Source organism: Tachypleus tridentatus, chromosome 12 (assembly GCF_004210375.1).
Source record: "Tachypleus tridentatus isolate NWPU-2018 chromosome 12, ASM421037v1, whole genome shotgun sequence".
Classification (NCBI taxonomy): domain Eukaryota; kingdom Metazoa; phylum Arthropoda; class Merostomata; order Xiphosura; family Limulidae; genus Tachypleus; species Tachypleus tridentatus.
Genome location: NC_134836.1, coordinates 7,712,928 through 7,720,815, shown reverse-complemented (window position 1 = coordinate 7,720,815; position 7,888 = coordinate 7,712,928). Strand labels below are relative to the sequence as shown.

The 7,888-nt window shown below is 29.6% G+C and overlaps 1 protein-coding gene across 4 annotated transcripts in view; it reads right to left on the bottom strand.

Annotated features, from left to right (window-relative positions):
• Positions 1-1,110: 1,110 nt before the first annotated feature.
• Positions 1,111-7,888, bottom strand: part of Orc1 (origin recognition complex subunit 1) — an 87,928-nt gene continuing 81,150 nt past the window's right edge. For all 4 annotated transcript variants that reach the window (XM_076469970.1, XM_076469968.1, XM_076469969.1 and 1 more), the window contains 3 exons: positions 5,844-6,028; positions 5,312-5,436; positions 1,111-4,403 (listed from right to left, as the gene is read on the bottom strand). In XM_076469970.1, coding sequence (XP_076326085.1) covers positions 4,249-4,403; positions 5,312-5,436; positions 5,844-6,028 — 465 coding nt within the window. In that variant the 3' untranslated portion in view covers positions 1,111-4,248. The remainder of the gene's footprint in view (positions 4,404-5,311; positions 5,437-5,843; positions 6,029-7,888) is intronic.

The window sequence follows — 7,888 nt, the reverse complement described above, 5'->3', positions numbered from 1 at the left end:
CTGAATTAAAATAATACAATAAGTTTACTTTTTCTTAAACATCATGTCCTGCACATACAATCTATACAAATACAATGTCATTTATAACTCATTAACAAATAGTGAATGATCTCACCACTCTGTTAATTCAGGATGTATGTAGCATAATTTTAGGTTTCCAGAGTGAGAAAATCAATTTTTAAGTTTTGTAGCAGTTGTGTATGTAATATGAAAGACACAATTTTAGAAAAACTGATCAGTTCTATCAACACAAATGAAACCAAATATAATTATTGAAGGTTTTCAGTATGCGAGATAATACAAGGTGTACATTAACAAGAAAATTACTACAGATAGCAATTCCAGTGTATTAAAAATTATACTTAAAAGACGTTCCCATGGTGGACAAATAAAAAAAATATATATGCAAAAACGGCTCATTTGGGTTGAGAAAATATTTTACATAGAAGAGCAAAGAATGTTTCGACCTTCTTCGGTCATCGTCAGGTTCACAAAGAAAGAAAGAGGTAACTGACCGGAAGCTGACCACATGTTTGGAAGGGGTTGTGTAACTGAGTGTCGGAATGTAGAGGGCAGTGTTAGATGTTTGAATATAAAATTTTATCTTATTATATTTAATATAGATATAAAGGCATTCCTTTATATTGGTTTATTTTGGGTTTAAGTTGTTGTATAAGTAAGACTTCTTTAATAAGGCTTTAGTAAAATTTCTTTAAAAAAATGTATGCTAACCATTCTGTGAAATTTTTACATTGTCAAAGGAACCAACAAATCATCATATTCTGAGAAAACCAAGAATATAAAGATTAAAAGGTTGCACTTATAGAAGAGTTAATAGGTTTTTAAACCTTTACAATCACCAATAACGTATCAAAATAATTTAGGTATTTGAATAATCTTAGGAGCTTGCGACTAAATCATTATTTCACATGAAATATTAGATCAAGTATTTAATGATTATGTATATTTCTTACCGATTTCTTTTCAATTTTGCTTTTGGAGAATCTGAAAAGAAATCTGTAATGTGCATGTAATCATAAACTACAGGATCCTAATCTGGTAATTCTGTTGAACAATTGCATACAGAATTGAAAAGTCGGCCACACCATGTTTAGAAACAATTTGAAATGTCACCCATTTTATTGTTTGTATTCTGGCTCTGCAGATAACTGTTATAGAGAAGTTACCAAGATAACTCCTTGCATAGGTAATTGATGCTGTTGAATATTTGAAAAAAAACATGTTTCTGATGCCTAAAATTTACAGATGGGAAACAAATTCACCAATCTTAATTTGAATAATTTTAATATGGGTGTTGGCGAACAGGATTTCTTTTCATTTTAGTCTAAAATGAAACTGTAGTACATGGAAGAGTAAAGAAAAAAACAACTACTAAGAGTTCTTCACACATTTTGAAGTGTTACATTGGTTGACAAGAGAAAAGGCTTCTGGTTTGTAGGAAACAATTACTAAAAGACAAGCACGATAAAACCAAAAACAGTAAAACAGGACTGGTTGTATAAACACAGTTCAACAATCAGACATGACAGAAAATCAATGTCAATGTTTCTGTGACCAGTTTCATCAGAACTTATGAGTTACTACTGCGGAATGTGACAAGAAACAAAATTAAATCAGATAGTACAACTGTGATATTTGGGAAGAAGAAAAACACAAAATGGCTGCTTTACTCTGAGGAAGTGGAAACTAGTGTTACCACTTTTGGACATAATTACAGAATTTTGTTTTGAAACAAAACAAAATGAAATAAAACAACACATTATTTGTGGACTTACATTATGGATTTTTGGCTGTATCACCTTATTACAATCAGAGAAAATGTTTTATTAGACATCAAATGTTTCAAAAGCACTGAAAATCTTATTCTTTTGAAATCTCAAATAATTCTACAGCATGCATCTATGCAAGATATACATCTGAAACAGAACTGTAATCACCAGATGCAAAGCCAGTTTCACCTCACATCGCATAATGATCTTTTATTTTGTATTGTGAAAACTGAACTATATAGATGTATGATGAGTTCTGGAATACTGTCATTAAGTATTCTACATAAAGGTTAGTTGATAACCTCAAAAATAAGAAATAGTCATTCTGCAGAGAATTACACATAGTTGACCTGCTTCTGTGCCATTCTTTTAAGGTGAAGATTATATTCAAGTTAGTATAAACTAGAAGGGAAATATTAACTGGATGTGTATAATGTAGGCACTCTTCAATTATGATATGAACAGGGAGGAAGTGCCATAATTCATGTCTTTCTTTAGAGCAGACAAAACAAATCCTCACTTCAACAGAAGTCTGTATAGTGATAATAGAATACTGAAATAAGCCATTAAAATTTAAAGAACAAGCAAACTTCAGTGTTTGAATAAAGATTTTGTTTTATAAACGCTTTTGCTTCTTTTCATTTGCTTTCCAAGGTTTGTATAGCTTTTAGAGCCTCCAAAATGCAAAGCTACAGTTTTTTTTTATATCCCTGTATATCATATTTAGTATTTACTTTTCTTTACCACTGTAATCTTTGTAAATCAGTAACATAAGCTAAAGCTGCTAATTGATAACTCTGATGTCAAAAACATATCACATTGCAGTCCTGGTTTACAGATTTTAACCTCTGTTCTTTCACAAATGATTAATGTGTCTAGCATTGCTGCTTATTGAATGTAAATCAACTATTGAAAATCCCTGTTAAGTGGTATTATGCATTTTAAAGAAAGACTGACTGATCATTATACTTCTTGAATTCTAAATGAGCAATTAGTCTACTAATTACTGCTGAGGTATCCTGTGTGTTTTACACAGTAATTGAGTGACTTTACCTAAACTTCTGGTCAGTTCTTTATACTAAGTGTCCTAATAAAAAAAAGCATAAAATTACTAAATATATGGACTCCATTAATAGTAAACATTATGAAAATAAGTCTGTAGTTTAAGGGTTATAGTTACAATAAATTTCAAGATAAAAATATCACTGAATTAAAATTAATTTAAAGCTTCTTTGATGTCATATTTGGACGCGAAAACTTTTAGTTCTGGCAGTATATGAAAATTGTTTATTTTGTGATCAAGTTTCACTGAACACAAAATTTTGTTCCCAATTAAGCATATAAAGTCAAAGTACCCCAAGCATTCATAGCTATTATATATTTCTTTTCTGGAGTTTTAAGTATCATAAACTTTGAGGATTACAGGTTTGTATACACACAAAACAAACCTAGACCCAGGTGGAGTTGTTATACTTAAAAGCCTTGGATTCTTGATACAATAAAAGTTAATTTACATATAACTTAGACAATTAGCACTACAGCTTTTAGCAAAAATTAACTTTACACATGGGAAAATTATCACAGAAAAAGGCTTTTTCTCAGTATTTGTTATATAGTCATTAAATCATTTTCACCATGAAAATTATAGCTTTCTTCTTAGAAGCACAATCCTTTAACAAGATATGCAAGTTTTATCACCCCTCTAGGACTTGACAGTCCCTTGTTTTCTAAGAAATGTAAAACAAATAATCTTACAAGTACTTCATGAATAATGAATTTGTTTCTTATATTTTACAAAATTCAATTATTAAAAACTGATAATACCTATTCAAAGTTTTTGAGAAAGAAACAAATACAACCTTGATTTTATGCATTCATCTAGTGAATGTTGTCCATTACATGTAAAATTTGAGTAATGTTACTTCTTCATTTATGTTGGAACTAATAAAAACTAAATTTTTGGAGGAATCAATATAAAAACTAAGAAGCATCTGCAATTGAAATTTGAAAATAACATCTTATTTTTTTCACTAATTATTGAATATAATAAAAGTTACTCGCATATACAAAAATGTAATTTCAATGTTCAAAATATTTCCAGTATTACTGTTTTTTTTTATGAAGTGTATTAAATCCAACTTTAAAACACTTGTGGGTATTTAATGAAGTTTAAACCTTAAATATGCAAAACTTAACTACAGATGAAGGATAAATACATCAAGCCATATTTATTTTCCCCAAGCTAGAGATTATAACACCCAAGCAGTTAAGATAAAAAGTTGCTCTAGGCAATACTTATGATACTAATCCTTGATAGCGTAGAAGCTCATTTTGTCTGACTCAAGACTAAGTGAACAGATTGATAAAACACACAAAAAAATTTAAAGCACTCAAAATGTTTTTCTCTTTTAAAAACTTTCTCGAAATAAAATGTTTCACTTATAAAAAAATATTCTTTTCAATTTTTTAAGGCATAATTGACATCATCTACACTCATATTTAACCTAACACACTGTAAAATATCTTTCTGGCCATCCTCAACAAGTAGAAGACGGCAACTACCAAGATAAGAACATACAGCTGCAGATTCAGAAGGAGTAGGGGGCTGTATACCTAAGGCAATGGAATAAGAAAAAAGTCAATCAGCCAAAAATACAAATGATTAATGAAAATTAATAAAACTTAGCAAACAATTTTTATGGAATAGGCTACATTAAGAAACATATTTAAGGAAACAAATTGACCTTTGAACCATTGCTGGCTAAAATAGAAGTTACACATGCACTTATGTTACTATATCCAAGAATACAGAACTGACTTTTAGTTTTTACAAAGTGACATATCTTGTGTGTGTGTGTGTGTGTATGTGTGTGTTTTCTTATAGCAAAGCCACATTGGACTATCTGTGGAGTCCACGAAGGGATGTCTTGGTTGTGTTTTAGTGGACTATAGTATTTTGTAAAATAAAATCACATTTCAGTTATAATACATTATACATGTCTATACATTATTACTATTTACAAACAAGATTTTAAACTTATTTTTCTTAAAAAAATAATAAATAAAGAAGTAAAGCAAACAATTACTTCTTGTAATTACGAACTTTGCACTAAGTTGCTGCTTGTTGAGAATGTGAAATGAATTTTTTTTTTTTTTAGGTTTCATACATACATTTTAATAATCAAAGAAATAATAAATTACTATATTGATACCATAGAGACCCATTATAATTTACAAACTTTAGTAATGGACCTATGTGCACGTGCGTGCGTGTTTGTTTGGGGAGGGGGGCATTTCTAAAAATCAAAGGGTGTCACCGTGTCTGATTCAGTACATTAGTCATATCTCATCATACAAAAAAGATAGGAAATTCTAGCTTTTAAATATTGGAAATTTGATTTCCTAATTCCCACAAAACTATAGACTTTGAATAACAGTCAACAAACATGACATGACCTTTGACCCATGACCTGTCATCATAGGGTTAAACCCTTTGAATTGTGCATGTACATAAATAGTACCTTCAAGCCTACATAATGCCACATGTTGCTTAAAAATTTGAGAAAATATTGCTTCTTCTAGTCCAGAATGCTGATATTCTGCAACAACAGCTTTCAGGAAAAGCTTCTCTTGAAGAGAAGATGACCTGAAAAAGATAAATGCCAGGAAAATATTGATTTACAATATTCTCACTACACTGTGAACATGAGTAAATGTTCAGGTGAAAATGTCTAACTTTTTATCTAGTGTTATTTTAAATGTCAAAAACACTTGAACATGAAGTATCTGATTTTCTATTATAAAGTTACTGATGCTCAAGTATTAAAATTTACACACTTAAGTATTGTTTTCAAATAGAATTAGTAATGAACACAGGTAAAGCTAAAAATAGTAGCACTGTGACAGTATCAGATTAAATTTCATAAAAATGTTTTTAGAAAAGTGCTTACACACACTACTGATTAGAGTTTTATTGGTTCATTAGCAAAATAGGTTAAACTTATTTTTCATAATGATGATTCACAGTACAGGTTCAATATTATCTGAACACACCTCACTGCAGCTATCTTGGGTGATGTAAACATTTCTTGCAGAGCTTGCTCTATTTGTCCCATGCCTACTAAGTGACCTGAGCCCTTTTGTGGACTTGCTTTATTTTCAGACTCTAGTTTAGTTATCTCAGTTGCTCTACGACAAATGTCCAAAGCTCTTCTTGCATCACCTGATATTGCAGCAACCTAATTGAGGAAACAGAAAGAACATAAAAGATAAATAACCTATGATACTGAATTCTAGTTCTACACTCATGTATTACCCTTATTATCATTAGCTGTCTTGTTTTATAAATAACAAAATTTTACACAAAATCTTTTTATATTTTTTCAGGTTCATAGGCTTGTTTATAAAGTCTCAGCTAGTGCATAAAAAAGTGTACTAGTCCAATTTATTGTCCATTGTATAAGTAAAAAAAAGTGCTTCTATTTAATTTGTAAAGTAAAATATACTTCAAACAAATATTCATTGTTCCTTCACATCTGCAATACAGATATCCATACATATTATTGTGAAAATTCTTCCAGTGATGAAAGTTAGTAGCAGTTTGGTTTAATTTATGTACACTACTTGTGTATGTGTTAGTGCAAAAATTCAATCAAGTCTCAACTCAGTCCATAAAAAGTGTGACATGATGAGAAGATGGTTTCAGATTAAAAGTGTCAAACACTTACAACACAATACCAGCAGAAAAATCCAATCAAGTCCAAAAAGTATGACATGATATGAATATGATTCCAGGTTTGAAATGTCAGACAATACCACAAAGCATAAAATTCCAATCAAGTCTCAACTCAGTTCATCAAAAGTGTGACATAATGTGAAGATTGTTCCAGGTGTGAAGTGTCAGAGACTCATAAACCAAAACAAGCACAAAAGATGGAACTCAGTATGTGTACACAACCAAAAAAAAAAACACACCACTGTAAAGAATCTTGAAAAGTTAAGGTATAGGGATAAAAATACCAATCCTGTGAAATGGCATACAATATTTCAGCTAGATCATCTGGGACTAAAATATAATTTTAATGTGGAGAAAGTGTGCAAAGCTTTTACCAATGCATGCTATCAGCTACAACTGGTTAAGAGAATGCCAGAAATGTAAATCAAAAATATAAACAGGCCAATTAATGAACAGTCAATGAGAGATGGTCTTAGAAGACCTCAGAAATAAAAGGTTGCTTATGTCAACTTAACCTCCCAATAAAAATAATTTGTGGATAGGAGGCATACAAAGAAAATAAACTACTGTAGCTATCTGGTTAACAATATAACAAAGATTTGAAAAAGGAACTAGACTAAAGTACCTTATCTGAGAATACAGAAAAAAATTACAAAGATAATAAAAATAAATCCTACACACTTTAAAAATAGAATCAAATTCTGAAAGCTTTCTTAATGAGTTCATCAGATTCAGCTTAAGAGATGTCTTCAAACACAAAACTGTAACTATACTAATCATAAAAGCCTGATGAAAAATAACAAAAACTTCAAGGTTCTTTTGTCTTTATACAGGCTTTGAAAGGATGTTCCATACGTGCTTTCAAGATTGGTAAATAAATGTTCTAAAATGTTGGAAAAACCAAAGTATTAAATATGTAGATACAAGTATAAATTATGAGAGTTATACAAAGTTTTTTTTAAAATGAATTTTAAAGTTATTTTCTAAACATGAAGTTCAGTTACTACGTAAAAATCATGTGGGAAAGTGTCTTTTACACACACACATATATATATATATATATATATATATATTATTATATAGATAGTTATTATACATCATATCTAAGCAAATAATTTTTTTCAATTTTGATTTTACAACTATATATTTTTTATGTAAACATGTAATTTTGTTGTAATATTAAGAAATAAAAAAACAAATATTTGTTATAGATACATAATCCCATTTACAATTAATACAAGGTAGTTTAAGTATAGTACAGGTGTTAAATTTAGTAATTTTTAGAAGTAATAGTTTATTACATGTTCGTTTACATAACTGTTTATGAAAACTATATTTCATTGTTTAGTTATTGCAAACTGGT